The sequence below is a fragment of the Vigna angularis genome, chromosome 2 (assembly GCF_016808095.1).
Source record: "Vigna angularis cultivar LongXiaoDou No.4 chromosome 2, ASM1680809v1, whole genome shotgun sequence".
Lineage (NCBI taxonomy): Eukaryota > Viridiplantae > Streptophyta > Magnoliopsida > Fabales > Fabaceae > Vigna > Vigna angularis.
The window spans coordinates 20,412,257-20,428,492 of NC_068971.1; the positions used below are offsets into that span (position 1 = coordinate 20,412,257).

General features: G+C 32.8%; 2 protein-coding genes across 2 annotated transcripts; one reads left to right on the top strand and one right to left on the bottom strand.

The window, feature by feature from the left end:
- The first annotated feature begins 7,034 nt into the window (after positions 1-7,034).
- On the top strand, positions 7,035-11,870 carry LOC108328334 (laccase-7). Its single transcript, XM_017562195.2, has 6 exons — positions 7,035-7,322; positions 7,994-8,145; positions 9,115-9,356; positions 9,468-9,593; positions 10,308-11,282; positions 11,410-11,870. The coding sequence occupies exons 1-6, from the start codon at positions 7,233-7,235 to the stop codon at positions 11,538-11,540; spliced, it is 1,716 nt and encodes a 571-aa protein (XP_017417684.1). The 5' UTR covers positions 7,035-7,232; the 3' UTR covers positions 11,541-11,870.
- Positions 11,871-13,788: 1,918 nt separating this feature from the next.
- LOC128195546 (uncharacterized) lies at positions 13,789-15,240 on the bottom strand. The gene is made up of 3 exons (XM_052873497.1): positions 14,661-15,240; positions 14,465-14,569; positions 13,789-14,385 (listed from the first exon to the last, which is right to left on the bottom strand). Exons 1-3 carry the CDS (start codon positions 14,946-14,948, stop codon positions 13,867-13,869), a joined length of 912 nt encoding a protein of 303 aa, XP_052729457.1. The 5' UTR covers positions 14,949-15,240; the 3' UTR covers positions 13,789-13,866.
- Positions 15,241-16,236: the final 996 nt, after the last annotated feature.

Genomic DNA, 16,236 nt, shown 5'->3' on the forward strand with positions numbered 1-16,236 from the left:
ACACAGAAAAGCAAGGGTAAACTAGTTTAAACAAAGATTAATCATATACTCATTTACTAAGTTTCATACAAGCATACTTATTCATTCACACCACATAACTCTTCATACAAAACACCACATTGACTTTAACCGTCCGGACTTAGAATGATTGTCGAGCTATGACGGGTCGTGCACTCGTGGTGGCTTCTACTGCTTTGCAAAGCTATTGCAATTGGGTTTCACCCTACCACTCTCACGAGGTTAGTCCGTTATCACTCACCTTGAACCATACTGGAAGCACCCAAGACTAGGACCTCCTACTACTCCTCACGACATGGATCAATCCTCTCTACTTGAGAATGAAAGACCATTGGAGTTTCAAGATAATCCCCAAGACTAAGCTCTTGCATTCACTCTAAACTTACTTGAATCTCAACAAGAGAATTCACTTTGGATCACAACATAAGGTACCACCATGTAACCTCCCTGTGAGGTCCATGGAATTACGTCCATAACATAGGGCACCACCATGTAACCTCCCTTTGAGATCCATGGAATTACGTTCATCAACCATACTTTTAAACCACATACTTTGAAATCACCAACTTTCCCTTTAAAACATAACTCACAACAATAACCAATGATATAACATAATACAACTCCAACATACTTCGTAAGGCACTCAATGGTTCATTTAAAACAACTTAGAACTATAAGAAAAGAGTGAACTAGACCTGGGCCATTCGCACAATGCACATATTCGCAGAGCGAATCCAGATGTTTCTCGCACAACGACCCAACTCGTTGTGCGAATCCTCAAACAGAGACTTACTCCTCATAACCCTTCGCACAACGATTAACTTCGTTGTGCGAATAAACCCTTAATTGCATCAGACCTAAAACTCCTCGCATAGCCTCCCAATTCGCCATGCGAATCATCAAACAAAGAGTAACCCTCCCAAACTATTCACACAACGAACCCATTCGTTGTGCGAATGCCCTGGCAGAGAGCATCTCGCCAGGGTGACTCACTATGCGAATCCATTCGCACAGCGAGTCTGCATAATCTGCAGAACGAAATTCTGCAGAATTATGCAACTCAACCAGCCATTACCAATTCTAACCATTTTTCCCAACCTCTACCACCCCTAGATTGTTTTATATACTTAATTAGACTTGACTAAGTGATTCTAAACCTTCTCAGCTTCATTATAAAGTGTTTACGAATCAATTCCTACTCTAGAACATCAAATTCATCAACTTAGGGACCCAAATCACAATCTACCACTTGTGATACAATTCTCAGCAACTTAGGGACTCTAACAAATCCCAAACAACTCACCTAGACCCTCTATACTAACCAATTGCACACAGAACACCAAAATAAGTTTTCACTAGTTCACTTCCTCCAATTTGGGTTCTACACCAAGAAAACTCTACCTTATGATCACAACACACTCCTAAATCAATTCTCCAACATTTCCACGCGTTAAAACAAACTAAACCAATTTATAAACCATCTCAACTACACCAAATCAGACCAACAAACCTTTCTCACCATTTCTCTACCTTAAACTTCCATTTTCTACTAGCAACACAATAACAAAGGTCACTCTTTTCTTATAATAGTCTAATTTGTACAATTCAACTCATCAACATAAATTACAACATCATCAACATACATACAACGGAGTTTTGCACATGAACACATCCATCAACATACCAAACATACATTTCACCCACTTACTAACACAACATCATATTTTCCATATACCCGAATATCATGAATCTAGCTCAATTAGTTCATAAATCATTCAATACCAAACACACACAGTAATTACTAACTAAAGAAATTCTAGCTTCCCTTACCTCTGATCAACAACACATCTCACAAAAACCCCAACAGAAGCTTGCACCACAAGGAGACTCTACAAAAACATATAACTCACAAATTGGTGATAGGAAAACAACCATAGAACCTAATTTGAGTTAGAAATTGAAGAAGACAACAACTTAACACATGCAATCAGAACTCTTTGCATGATTACGGTTAAAGACGTACGAGAAAAGAGGAGAAAAAACTTACTGACTCAGAACAAGAAATTGATCGGTCAAGATTGTTGCTCTTGATGCCAGGATCGTCTAGGCACTTCTTGATCGTCGAACAGATAACTCAGTAGAGAGAAAATCTAAAGAGAAGGCAGAGAACTCCAGGTGAATAGTGTTCTAGAGAGATAGAAGTGTTTTTAGATAATGAACCAAGCTTTAAAAAGTTCTATTTATATTATAAGATTATTTTAAAGTAACTTGTTTGTCTCATTATTTTAATACATTTATCTACTCTAATACTTTATTTTCTGGGTTCTTACAATTTCAGTGACATAAAATCAATTCCAGCATTTTGAAAATACATTCATAATTAATTTCAGTCTTTTGAAAATGCAACAAAATGGAGATATTTTTCCAACCGAGTTAATTTGATGAGGAACAAAATCAATTACCTCAACTTTTCTTATTTTTCAGGCATGCATAGGAGATGCAACATGATAATCTCATTTTTCATGAAGAATAAATTTACTTTGGATTTCTTTAGTATGCAAAAATGAAAATCTTTTTTTCATCCGCAAATCCATCTGCAGATAAAGTATATCAGCATAAACAAACACACTCATAATGCTGAATTAAGTTTTAAATAATATTTTTAATTACGTTTTTATTAAAATTCTTGTTCGTGTAAATGTTTAATTATTTTAATTTTTGTCTGAATGTGTAATATATTTTTATTTTTAACTTATTTATTATTATTTTTTCTTGTCAATCATTTTTAATTTATTATTAAGATGTTATTAAAGAAGGTAAAAGCGAATAGTTCAAACAATAAAAAATGATTTGATAACAAAATTAATATATAAGTTAGAAAACAATGGAATCAAAACATATAATACTTAGAATATTTTTAATATGTAAAAAATTTAATTAAAAATATTTGAAAATATATTGAAAAGTTAATATAATATATAATTAAAGGAAAAGTTGTCCAAAGTAATGATTTATTTTTCACTCACATATTTACCTATAGAAAGGAAAAGTATTTGAAGTATATAAAGTATATGTGAAAAGAAAAACAATAATAAATACATTTTAGAAGAAGGCTATATACCTATAATAATTGTTCATGGTATAAACAAGAATAGGAAAAATGCATATATATCTTTTTGTTACTGTAAGCTGTGTGTGAAATTGGTTGTTCCCAAAATGATTCTGTCTCCGCATAAAGAAAATTAGAGAAACTGAATGACATATTTGCGAGACGATGTTTAAACATAGTCTACAAAATATGAAAAGAAAATATAGTAGGTGAAAGATATGGAAACATCATAATCGATAATTATATATATATATATATATATATATATATATATATTATATAAATAAGGTTACATAATGTAAGCAATTAATTAATAATTATATAATATAATACGATCATAATAAATGAAAAATATTTATAGTAGTAAATAATAATATAAAAAATTTTATTTTAATTTTTTAAGCTAAATAATTTTATTTTTTATTTACTTTGATAAATTTACTTTCTATTATAGAAATACCATGTATATAGTATGTGACCTAAAAATAGGAATAATATATAGTATGTGACCTAAAAATAGGAATAAATCTGATCGGAACAAACACGGACAGCGAATAATCATTATTTGATCAGTAAAAGAAGTTCAACTGTTATATTTTGGATTATTCATTTAAAAAATATTTACGGGTATTAAAAGATTTATAAATATTTGTAAATACTCACATATATTTAAAAAATATATTTTATAATTTTTTAAAATAAAATCTAAATAAAATAAAATATATTAAAAAATTAAATGAAATATAAATTAAATTTTAATTTTAATTAAATTTAATAATGAAATATAAATTTAATTTTAATTAAATTGAATTTAATAAAAATTAATTTAAATTTAAATTTTAACTTTTACAAGTAACATATATCTTAGAATCCATTTATAAAATAATATTAAAATACTTATCATGTGCGAGTAATTTAATAATTTTATCAAGCACTGTCCGTAAACATGAAGACTTTTGTGATTGTACCCAAGGTCAAACTTCTACGGTCAAACTTGTAAAAGATTTTCCTAGTGAATTGCACTTAAATGTTTTTGATGTTTAGTTAGCTAATTTTCTAAGTAGTGTTGTGATGTATTAAATGTTGAGTGGTGGAGCCATTTCGGTTCCCTTGACCGGTGGCTATTACTTGAATAAGGTAGGTTCATACTTTTAAAACCTCAATGTATATCTTACTTTACTAACATAATGAGCTAAATAGTCTGTTTATTAATTAAAATAAAAAACGAATTTTAAGGATTAATATTTAATGATATCATTTGAAAATTAAAAATATATAATAATATTAAATTTTAAATCATGAATAAATAATAAATCAAGTTTGAATAATAAATATCAAGTTTCAATAATATATTATAACTAAATAATTTATTGTCCTCTATTTATAATAAGAAATATGATTTAACCTCAAAATACAAATAATAAATAATAACAAACAAACTAAAGATAAAAGATAAATATAAAATAAAGATAATATATCTAACGTTCTCTCTTAAACTAGTACATATATATGTACTAAATTTGCTACTAATATAATTCATCAAGTTTTTCGGGAGGTTGCTCCATGTTAAATCTCTTCTTGCAAATCGTCGTTGAGGAATGTCACCAGTGGATAAAGAGATGATTGTTGGAGAGCCACCATGACTATAAATAAACTAACAAAATCCATCTTTTCCATGGAAAGAAAAACATATATGGACGGGTCAAACGCAATGGTGACAAAAGAGAGGTTAGAAGAGACGACAGTGGAAGAAGTTTTGGATGAATAGGAGAGAGAAATTATAAAAATCCAAAATTCACCAATCAAGGCACCTAGAAAAGGAAAAAGAGCAACATCGATGCTTTAAATAGCTGCTTGAGAGTAGACGGAATGTGCAACAACACACGATGAACCTAAAAGTGGAAAATGAGCAACTTCGACACTCTGAATTACTACTAGACATGCCACCATGCACGACGAAAAAGGAAGCAAATTCATAACTTCAAAGGCGCTGAGAGCGCGTAGGAGTTCCGATGAAGGCAATGACATGGTCCTGACCGAGATGTTCAAAACCATGTGATCGTTGGTCGAAACCTGAACTCTGATAGTGGCAGCGGTAGACAATAGCAGTAGAAGATAGTGCCAACAACGACAATAGATGGCGCCTCCACCGACCGCGGAGGATGTAGTGATAGAGGCACAAAAAACTTTTTCCTCAAAAGAGCCTTAGGCTCTAGATACCATATTGAATATAATGAAAAACTATATATGGGATAATCTCCCTTGTGTTGAATATACATATAGGGTCCTCTATTTATAATAAGAAACCCAAAATACAGATAAGAAATAATGAAAAACTAGATAAAGATAAAAGATAAATATAAAATAAAGATAATATATCTAACATCCTCAATTATTAATTAAGAAAATTAATTATTCAATCAAATTTTTTTATCAAAGAAGCAACAAGTTTTTAAAAATAATGGAATATTAGGATTTTCAAAGTAGTCATAATAAATTGGATTAAGTCATCTTACTACTTCTATTAAAATGTGGTAATGAAATATCAATATTTATCATGATTGAATCCTTTTTGTTATTTTCTATTTTTTTTAGAATTTCTATCTATTTTATATACTATCTTGAAAATCATCACTTTAGGTATGTTTTAGTGATCAATTAACTTATAATCAATTGAACTACTCTTTCATTTTCTTTTATCTTTTAAAGTTATTTTGACAAAAACCAATAAATACAATATTATATACGAAATGATGTTTAAGCTTGACTAGACTCCACAAATCTCGAACTAATAATGTTGAACTTGACAGTGACATTATGGAACTCAATTAGATGTAATTGAGTTCGACAAGTGTCATTCCTAACATCATATGGCCAAAGACATCATAGGATTCAGGAATGACACTTTTTGAGCTCAACTATGTCTAACCAAGCTCCATAACATCATTATGAAGTTCAACATCATAAGTTTGAGGTTTGTGGAGTCTCGTCGAACTTAACTTTGAAGTCAATACCCGAATTCAGTGCTAAAGTCGACAAGAGGTGACTGACTTTAGTGTTAAAGTCATCAGGGGTGACTGATTTCAGCGTTGAAGTTGTGAGGGAGTGACCAACTTCCACTTTTCAATAGTGTCAGAGCAACAAATGACTTTTTTATTTGAAGACGTGTGTGATTGCACAACGTATTTATTTTCTGTAATTTTGTTTTAAAATTTGTCTATTTTCATAATTTATGTCTGAAATTTGCCTACATAAAAAAAACCACATTCTTTTTGTTTTTGGACTTGTTGAGTGTTATATTCAAATTCAATTGGATTTGTATTTTTTATTGGTTCACAATTTAATTTAGAATTCAGATTCATAAGCAGGTTTTCAAATGGATGCCAATGGATGGAAATATTGAAACATTTTTAAGACGCTTAAATTAGTTAAATGACTCTTAAAAAATTATATACGGAAGTAGAATACGGCACTACAATAAATTATTGAATGACAAATAGACCTTAACCACTACAAGATTATAAACAAACATTAATCAAATAAAGAATGTGGGAGAACGACCATGCATGAGAGTTAAATCACTATTTAATTTTGTTGCTTCTTTTAATACTATTCTTTTTTTACATGACAGACATGTTAATTGACGGTTTCCTAACTCAATTCAAATTTTTAATATCGAGTTTTTGACTTCTTATGCTCTTTCGCACAACATATGTCTACCAGATCAAACTTTCACATTTTTTATACAACTTGACTATGTGCACAGTGATACAACAGCAATTAAACAAATGATTTTTCTATGAATAAGAACCTAAAATCGTTGAAGAAGTGTACACCACAGGTTCTCTCTGACTCCTTTATATATATATATATATATATATATATATATATACATACCATCCATAGCTTTGCACTCGGAAGCACACAGAAACAAGTCTCTACATTGTGTGGAGTCCTTGTTGTTGTGCCAGGAAAACAACTAAAACAGTTCATCGACATAACCACACCTTCTCACTTTCTCAGAGAAGTGTTTTTGTGTCACCCAGTTGATCGTTCAGAGAAAAGCTTCTATCTTACTGTTCTTTCGGTTTGCCACTTCAACAACATGAAGCTTTTGACGTTTTGGTTTGCATTGGCTTCTGCTATTCTAGTTTTTTCCTTGGCCTCTGCTGATACAGTAGAGCACACTTTCACTGTAATTGGCTAAGTTTACTTCTTCTCTTTTTACTTTCTCGGCGGTATTTGCTGTTTTACTTTTCTTTCTTTTCTTTACAAACCCATTAAACCATTACATACCTTGCACATATTACCAATATGGTATGAGATTACTTGAGTATGTGATTAGAAGTTTCCTTTAGTTTACTTAAAGAGGAGACTAAGTAGAGATAAAAGAGAAGAAAAGTTAAGTCTGATAGATGATGAACTGATATGATAAGAAGAAGAGTAAAAAAAATTGACTAAGGGTAATTAGATTTTGAAAATTTGAAATCCTAACAGTGTCTTTTTCTTTGTTCAATTTGTTTTGGCTGGTGCTTATACTGTCATGAGTTTACTAATGTTTTAATCAGTATAAAATTCTTCGCCTCTTTATGATTAATCAAATATTTGAATAATTTAGTGCAATTTGATAATCACTCAACCACTCCCTTACCAACTCAGCCACTGGTTATAAAATAATATTTTCGACCATTCTCAATCATTCTGTATATAATGTGACATATACTATTAAAAAACGAAAATAAAATCATACATGTTTCAAGTTTCGGCACAAAACTATAATGAATTTTAATATTTAATTTTAGTGAAAATACACACTTTAAAATGAGTAAATGACAACATTGTTCAAACTAATTCCTTGATTTACAGGTTCAAAACAAAGCGATCACACGTTTGTGCAATGAGCGAGTGATTGTCACAGTTAATGGACTTTACCCTGGACCAACGTTAGAAGTTCGAGAAGGGGACGCTGTGATTATTCATGTAGTTAACAAGTCACCCTACAATATCACTATTCATTGGTAAATATTTCTAATTTAATCAATTTTATTATTGGAATATCAAATTCAAATAATTTATAGCTATTTTTATTTCTTACTTTATAATTAAATCCGCCATGACTTGGGTTCGTGTAGAAAAATAATCTATAAATTTATTTTATATCATACTTTTGTTTCTCCACATATAAAATATGATATTTTTTGTGTATTAATTCGGTGTGAGTGAAATTACCATGCTCTCTTTCCTTTCTGGTTTACAACTATTGGAATGTCCATTAATTTTCCAATTCTTTTCTCCCTTTTCTTTTTGGTAGTAATAATGTTGATTTTTTTGAAAAATCTGCTTTTTCAAATATCTAATGATTATTTCTTTTCTATCACACTACTTTCCAAGCATATAATAGGCTTTTGCATGTTCATTTTTTTATTTGCTTGGAAAATGCGCATGGGGATGTTGAAAAGTCAAAAGTGGTCCCTAAAAAAGATTCAAGAAAAGCTGAAGGAAAGTTTGTATTAAGTTAAAGAAATATTTCTTGTTCGGATAAACGTCCAATCCTAAATATAAATAATTTTCGTGACTAGAGGCGAGAAACGACGAACAAAGAGAACAAATTTGGTAAACATAAAAACAGTGTGACAGAAGAGAAGAGGAAGGTAGAGAGATTTAAAATGGCATGGCATAAAAAGTATACGGGTGATTTTTAATTTTTCTATTTCTTGGCTGCTACCAACTTTTCCATTTTATATCCACAAAAAAGTAGTTCTCCCTTTAATTTTAATATCTATTTATTGGTCAATACAACATGTTTTCTTTTGTCTTTTTAATTATTGAAGATAAATTGTATACTTTATCAGGAGTTAAAATTACTCCAACTTGTATAATGTTATATTGGTAGGTCGTGGTAGGTTATTGAAGTTTCTTTTCCAATCAAACTCAAGTCTGAATTTTCTCTCACTTACCACATCACTGTTCAACGTAAATACTTGCAGGCATGGAATATTTCAGCTGTTTAGTGCATGGGCAGATGGTCCTGAATACGTAACACAATGCGGAATTCGTCCTCAACATAGTTATACATACAAATTCAATGTGATAAAACAAGAAGGAACAGTGTGGTGGCATGCTCATGCTTCAGTTTTACGTGCCACCGTTCATGGTGCTTTCATCATTCACCCACGTTCGGGCAAGCTTCCATTTCCTAAACCCTACAAGCATGTTCCAATAATATTAGGTAAGTTCAGATCTTTTAATACAATAATAAAGTTTTTGATTACATGAAAATAAACTCATGAAAATATATATTTTTCTTAATTTTTTTTTGTATTTTGTTATTTAAATGCAGGTGATTGGTACGATGGTAATGTGGTTGATATTTATGAACACGTGCTCGCCGCTGGTGATGTAAGAGTATCTGATGCCTTCACCATCAATGGTTTGCCTGGTGATCTCTTCAACTGCTCTAAACAACGTAAGTCTTTGCCTTCTAATATATATTAATTAACGTGTACTCTTCTTGCAAAAGATACCCACTTTCATGTGTGTGGAAAAAAGAATCATATAATATATATGAGTCACTTTCCTGTGTGAATATAACATTTCAGAGTATCTAAAGTGGACCACTTTTAAATTCAAAGGCAAACATGGGTTGAACTCATAGGATAATAATTTTAAATTGATATTAAAAATACTGGGTAATATGTTTTAGATTATGGCATGTTATTATAATTGCAGCCGGCAAGTAAATGTGAGTTTAATTATTGAGAACACTATAATAATATTCTCTACAACTTTTTCCAACACTTTATTGAAATTTATTAACAAATGGTAGAATTTACCTCTAAGAGATTGATCAGCATTAAAGCTTACCTAAATTTATAATATCAAATAAATTTTATATTAAAAACGTCAAAAAGGAATAATGATATGAAAAAAATAGTAATTGTTTTTAATTGTGATAGTAATACAATTTGAGTTTTGCAGCTTATGATTTCGCGTTTTTAATATTTATTGTAGAAAATTACACGTAAATGATGTAACCCCAGTAAACCTGTAAACATTGACCTTTCTGTGAAAACAATGGTTATGAAGCATTTTTCAAAATTGAATAATTTGAAACTTTGAGTGATACTGGTGTATGGATCTATCAATCTACATCTAATTATAACTCATGAACAACATTCAGAGACATACAAGCTAAAGTTGAGACAAGGGAAAACCTACTTGCTACGAATGATCAACGCTGCATTCAATAACAACCTTTTCTTCAAGATAGCCAACCACAAATTCACAGTGGTTGCATTGGACGCTTCCTACATAGAACACTATGTCACTGACGTCATCACCATCGCTCCTGGCCAAACCGCCGACGTGCTTCTGAAAGCCGACCAGCCCATAGGCTCCTATTACATGGCAGCCACTCCTTACGTTGTGGGGCAGCCGTCACCACTGTTCGACAACACGACAACGCGTGGCCTTGTCGTCTACGAAGGTTACACGGCATCATTAAGAGATTCAAAACCCATCATGCCACTGCTTCCACCCTTCAACGCCACGGCAATCGCCAACGCATTCTTCACCAACATCACAGGCTTGGTGGGGGCCCCTCACTGGGTCCCGGTGCCACTTGAGGTGGACGAGCGCATGCTCATCACCATTAGCATAAACCTAGAAAGGTGTCCCAAGAACGGCACGTGCCTGGGTTTGTTTCAACAGAAATTCTCTGCCAGCATGAACAACGAGTCCTTCACTCTCCCTGTTGGGAAAGGGTACTCTATGTTGGAGGCATCATTTTACAATGTGAGTGGTGTGTACACTACTGATTTTCCAGACTACCCTACTCAAACATTTGATTTCACAAGCCCCAAAAATGCTTTGGATCTTAGCCGCGTGTTTACGACAACGAAAACGACCAAAGTGAAGAAGCTCAAGTTCAATTCTACCGTTGAGGTTGTGTTTCAGAACACGGCAATTTTGAATGCGCAAAGCCATCCAATGCACCTTCATGGTTTTAGTTTCCATATTTTGGCTCAAGGGTTTGGAAACTATGATGCCGCCAGAGATAGAGTCAAGTTTAATTTGGTGAATCCACAAATACGTAACACAATTGCTGTTCCAGCTGGAGGATGGGCTGTCATTAGATTCCAAGCAAATAATCCAGGTGCACTATTCAGAACAACCATCCTCGTTATTTAACATTAGATTAATAAATTGAGTTAATTATCTTAATTATAATTTGATTGAGATTTTTTGACCAACTGATAATATAATTATATTTTCTTTTGTAGGGATGTGGTTTGTGCATTGCCACGTGGATGATCATCAGTTGTGGGGACTAAACATGGCTTTTGAGGTTGAGAGTGGACCAACTGATTCAACTTCTCTGCCACCACCACCGGCTGATCTACCAAAGTGTTAATATATGTGCCTGCAATCACAATTGAATTCCAATTCCTTCCTCCTGTGTGTTTTTCATGTATATTTAATCAGCCATTTTTCAAAATTTCAAGTACCAAATAATACCTTTATTTAAACACAGGATCAAGCAAAATAAGTAAACCAGAATTGTTTCTAAATTCTTCCTAACTTAAAGGACCTTTCTTGCCGCGCCTTCCACCAACTCTCCTCCCTTTCATGTATTTTATTTTGTTTCATAATTAGTTTATCTGAGAAAAGTGTATGATTCATACTTTGGAGCAATAAAAAAAGTGGGAATCTCCGTCTGCTTGGATTATTTTGCTACAGCAAATACATGTCTATTATATATCTTCAGTTTCGCAGGAATCATATTCTTTCAAATCATTCTTTTTATTATAATTAACATAAACGGTTAATTCAATAAAACAATAAGTTGTATTAGCCACCTTAATTTTATTTTATTTTACTCTATAGGGATCTCAACTGAAATTTTGGATGACTTTACATTATAAAAGAAAATAAGATTTATTAATGGATTTTGTTTAATAGTAATCAGAACAATCTACGAGGTAGAGTAAAATTGTCAACAAAGACATTAAAAAATTTGTTGTAAAATGTTCATCAAAATTTTTTACTAACAAATATTAATATTCATCAATAATTACTAATAAAAAAAATCATTCGTAATTATCTATTGGTAATACTATTATCTATTGGTAATACTTTTATTGTCAGTAAATATCACAATTTTGTTTTTTTTTTCTTTCTCTTCTTCTACCGTAGGACCCATCAAAGTTGTGTTAGTCATTATTTCTATCATATTTGTCATCACTTTGTGGTTGTGTTTACTATCTTTGACTCCTCCTTCTTTGTTATGATTGTTGTTATTGTCGTTGTCGCGTCTTTTTCCTTCTCTTTTTTTTCTTCTTATATTCTTTTTTTCTTCTTCTAATATTTCTCTTCTTCTTCATTTCTATTTAATATATAACAAATATTTCATCATATTTAGTGAAAAAATTGATACCAACTTTACTAATGAATTTATAAATGAAAATATTGACAAATTTTAAAAAATATAATTACCAATAAATTTTTAAAGATTTAATTACCAATAAATTTTTAAAAATTTAATTACCAATAAATTTTATAAAAAAACATTACCTAATAATTTTACCAACGAAATTTACTAACAAAAATATTTGTTGATAATAGAAATTATGAATTACCAAATTATTTATATATAAAAGAAGAAAATAATAATAGGAAAATCAAACTTATAAAATTTCTAAATAATTATAAATCTACTTGAATCAAATATGAAGAAGAAAAAGAACCATACTCTTGATAAATATTTATATACTTCGTACCTACAATTAAATGTAAGAGACTCTTAACAATATTCATGTTAAGAATTTCTATAAGTTTTCCTTTGCCTTAAAAATATAAAAACCTATAACATCTTGGCATCATAATTGTAGATCTTAATAAATATATTTGGATCCTTTTCTTCAAGCTTTTCTTATACATATTCTTTTAGGTCTTCTTCTTTCTTTTTTAATCTTTCAACAATTTCAATATTATTAAAGTCATTCTTCTAATGCTTCCCCAACTAGAATTAGACAAGATAAGATTGTGGGTGAACAACAATTGACATGATATCTGAAACATGCTAAGTAGAACACTACAAAAAAGTAGGGTATTACCGAAGGCCAGAAGCCCTCGGAAAATGCCAAAGGCCGTCGATAATGGGTGTTTACCGAAGGCTTATCGACGGCCAAAAATCCTTCGGTAAATCTCTTGTCGCTAAATATTACCGAGGGCTTCTGCCCTTCGGTAATTACTGAGGGCCGAAAGCCCTCGGTAATTACCGAAGGGCAGAAGCCCTCGGTAATGGCCATTCGAGGGTATTTACCGAAGGGCAGAAGCCTTCGGTAATTACCTGCTGTGGGCATTTACCGAAGGGCAAAAGCCTTCGGTAAAATGCAGATCAGGTTTCAGAGAAATGATATTTCTTTGCAACCCACACCTGTATATCAAATTCCAATTACAAACAGACCTGCATATCAGTTTTCAAGCACATACAAACATGCATAATGTGCATCTCAAAGATGCAATCAATTATCAATATCCATTGAACATCAATTAATCCATAGAAGATCCATTAATGTATAGATTATGTAATTATAGTTCAAATATAAAACAATGTAACAAAAGGATGTTCTAACATCCAAAGTCTGGAAGTAGATCGAACTAACACTGAAATGATATCAAGTCTAAAATGTTCTAATATCTAAATGTTTGTCTAACAAAGTAAGAAGAAAATGAAACTAATAATGTACATAACTATCATCAGAATGATCTTCATCATCCTGCTCCTCTACTGATGGCTGGACTGGTGTGGGTTGGACTGATGAGGGTTGGACTGATGTGGGCTGCTGAGTGGCAGCAGGTGATGAGGACGGTCGTGATTGGGTGGGAGGGATATTTTGTACGTCCTGTGAGGTTTGAGGCAAGACAGTCATGACCAGGGCCTTAAAATTTGTAAACTCTGCTCTGAGATCAGTGAGCTCCTGGTCACGTTGATGGAGTTCCTGCCTGAGTTGAAGAACCTCGTCAGGAGTATTGGTGGAAGAAGAAGGCTGGTGCTTCAGAGTACCTCCTCTGGATGCTGTATAGTTTGCAGCAAGCTGTCCCGCACCATACACTCGTCCCTTTTTCTTCCCACCAACGGTGTCGATCCAGCACTGCGTCCTACGGATGTCATCATCTGCATTACTGGCATCATCCGGGGTAGGAGCTGACTCATGTTCAGATCTAACCTGTGAAAGTCTCGTAGAAAAGTCTTCCTGTTGAAACATTAAAAGCAATGTCAGGGAACGATAGTATAACATAAATGAACAATTAGTAATAGTGTTATTTGCTTACATGAGTCTTCCGAGATCTTTCATCAACAAATTGATTAGTTCCCTTCCGAACATGAGTCTGTGCAAAGACCTCATCAACATGGACCGCCCGTCCTAGAGCCTGTGCCTGTAACATAATTAAGAATTACAAGCGTACATATGAAATACAATATACATAACTTATGTATGAAAGAAAAAGTTATGTAATGAGATTATACCATACGAATGGCATGCTCATGAATGGTGATCGACCCACCAGTATGCAGGGTGCCACCCCTTTCAGACGCTCTGTTCCGCTGGGCTTTGGCACACTTATTGCGGAACTCTACTGTATTCCAATGGGCCAGTAAAGAGTTCCAAATGTGCTCACCCAGCCAGTTAGGGCGCTGTCCTGCATTCCGGGCATCCCTAAACATCTCTGACAGCCGATGAGATGCTTTCATGTGGAAATTTCTGTGTATCTGAGTTTCATGTTCAGGTTTCCACTGCACCTTCATCTGTAACATTAAAGATTTGCCTCTGTCAGTAAATTGTAAAACCTCTGCGTCGTTTCATTTGGAGGCTCTTCATCATGACTATCGTCTGCTTCTGCAGCATGGTGACGAAGAGCATGGTCGACCATCTCTTGCATGTAGGCAAATTGATCTATCTCACATGTATGTACAATAGTATTCGAACCTGATGCAAGCCGTTTTTCAGCTGCAGTGGAGGTCGAAGGAATTTCTTCACCATGAAATGTCCAGACCGTGTAATTAGGCATGAACCCTTTTTGGTAAAGGTGAACTTTGACGACTTCATCTTTCAGAATGCTTGTGCATTCGCACTTGATGCATGGACATCGAATCCCTCCATCAAGGGCATAATATTCATATCGTCGTGCCGTCTCCACGAACTCTTCAACTCCGATGACAAAAGATTCTTTCAAACCTCTCCTTCCACTATAACAACGGTCGTACATCCATCCACGATGGTTGGGATAATGGGCCATGTTCTGTGACAAGCCAAACAAATAAAAACTTAGCCAAAACAACAACACTCCATGTGACATAAGTAATAAACCTATTACTACTCAAGTCGAACATGGAAGGCAATTTCAACACTATTGTCATAGGCATTCAATAAGGGCATGCAAAGAGAAGTCCTCAGTATTGAAATGCCCCTGACATCGTAAGTGATTGTAAATAAAATTTGGGGGAGTCAATATTTTGACATTACTAAAGTTCTCTTTTATAGAGTACTTTCATATATTTTGTCAATTGTAAGTGGTTGAGGTAGTGTTACCCTTCTCATTCTACTGAGAATGTTTTGAACACCATATGACTTTAAATGACTAATTAACTTAATCAATTCGTAGCCTAATAAATCAACATACAATATATAGGAACATACAATATATACATCAACATAGAACATATAGATGAACATTCACTGATGGTCACAATGCAGGTTTGCACTTTTAGTGTATTTGAGATACTAGTTTTAGGTTCTAAGTTGTCAAAATTTGAGTTTAAGCTACTACTTTTACCTATATCTTTTAGTGTGAGTTCTTAAATAGGTAGGTTCTACCATTCTTAACTTGTTAGGATAGTTTATTGTAGTATATTTTCCTACTTTAGTGCACTCTGCAAATTGTGTAAATTTTTTTGAGGTTTGAGTAGTATTTTGAGCTACTTCATCTACTTCTTTGCATAACACGTTGCATTCGCTGTGGAAGATGCATCAAGGACATTTATGAAGAGACATTTTGTTTGGAGGCTCTTTGTTTTAATTGTTTTGATCAGTTCCTGCATTGTC

Bases quoted from the DNA above. Each gene is read 5' to 3' on its own strand.
- LOC108328334 (XM_017562195.2), top strand. From the start codon at position 7,233: ATGAAGCTTTTGACGTTTTGGTTTGCATTGGCTTCTGCTATTCTAGTT. The intron at 9,357-9,467 runs GTAAGTTCAGAT...ATTTAAATGCAG, and splicing joins GCATGTTCCAATAATATTAG to GTGATTGGTACGATGGTAAT. The intron at 9,594-10,307 runs GTAAGTCTTTGC...AACAACATTCAG, and splicing joins CTTCAACTGCTCTAAACAAC to AGACATACAAGCTAAAGTTG.
- LOC128195546 (XM_052873497.1), bottom strand. From the start codon at position 14,948: ATGTTACAGATGAAGGTGCAGTGGAAACCTGAACATGAAACTCAGATA. The intron at 14,570-14,660 runs GTATAATCTCAT...ATTATGTTACAG, and splicing joins ATGAGCATGCCATTCGTATG to GCACAGGCTCTAGGACGGGC. The intron at 14,386-14,464 runs GTAAGCAAATAA...ATGTTTCAACAG, and splicing joins AAAGATCTCGGAAGACTCAT to GAAGACTTTTCTACGAGACT.